The 863-nt window shown below is 29.2% G+C and overlaps 1 protein-coding gene across 1 annotated transcript in view; it reads right to left on the reverse strand.

The window, feature by feature from the left end:
- Positions 1 to 508: 508 nt before the first annotated feature.
- The window catches only part of LOC106681437 (venom serine protease 34-like), a 9379-nt gene continuing 9024 nt past the window's right edge, over positions 509 to 863 (reverse strand). Inside the window, exons 5-6 of the mRNA XM_067048942.1 lie at positions 663 to 825; positions 509 to 575 (exon numbers count right to left, since the gene is read on the reverse strand). Coding sequence (XP_066905043.1) covers positions 538 to 575; positions 663 to 825 — 201 coding nt within the window. The 3' untranslated portion in view covers positions 509 to 537. The remainder of the gene's footprint in view (positions 576 to 662; positions 826 to 863) is intronic.

The following is an 863-nucleotide window of genomic DNA, read 5'->3' on the forward strand; positions in this document are numbered from 1 at the left end:
TTAAAATGTCTCTTATATTATTATACTGTTGATTATAATTCTATTCTACGTTTGATGAAGAAGAAGTATTCGGGTAAAAATAAAATTGTCAAATTAGAATTAATAGAATATATAAATAAAGAAAATAATATAAAACTAGGAAAAAATTGAAAATGTGTCCAGAAATTAGAAAAAGAACAAAAACAAAAAACAAAATTTGATGTAGACCTAGAATATAATTCAAATTTTTATACTAATGCTTAAATTTTTATTTTATTTTTTAAATTTTTATGCTGTGTGTGGGGCAACCCAATCCAGTTGGGCTGTACATTTTTAACATATTGTTTTTCTCCCTCTTTTATTTTTTTTTTTGTTTAATTTCTAATCATTATTAATCCTCTATGGCCAAGTGCCAATATAACTGTGATAGACCTTAAAAAGAGTATTTAAAGAATGACTCAGTTTTCAATAGAGGAAATAATTAAACAATACAATTCATTTCATAATTCTATTTATTTGATCAATAACTGCATCATACATAATTCCACTAAGGTATTTTCAATTTTTTATGCAAATCTTCCCTTCTGGCTTGTTCGCTGAAAAAAACAAAAAAGATTCACATTACTATCAACAGTGAACAATATTCAGAACAATTATAGAACATAAAGTGATGAAGTACTTACAAGAGATTGCCTTCTGGATCCAGTTATAGTAATGAGGAACGTTAGTGTTGACAGAAGGTGCTGCGCTCTTTCCGCAGTCTTCAACGCCATAAGAGACCAAAGCGACCTGAGTGTACCTGTTCGTCTCTGGGTCCAAGTAGACCAAAGGACCGCCGGAGTCACCCTATCGGTAAAATTAACAATAAATATAAATCCTTAATA

The sequence above is a fragment of the Halyomorpha halys genome, unplaced genomic scaffold, assembly GCF_000696795.3.
Source record: "Halyomorpha halys isolate HHAL.00 unplaced genomic scaffold, Hhal_1.1 Scaffold338.1, whole genome shotgun sequence".
Classification (NCBI taxonomy): Eukaryota; Metazoa; Arthropoda; class Insecta; order Hemiptera; family Pentatomidae; genus Halyomorpha; species Halyomorpha halys.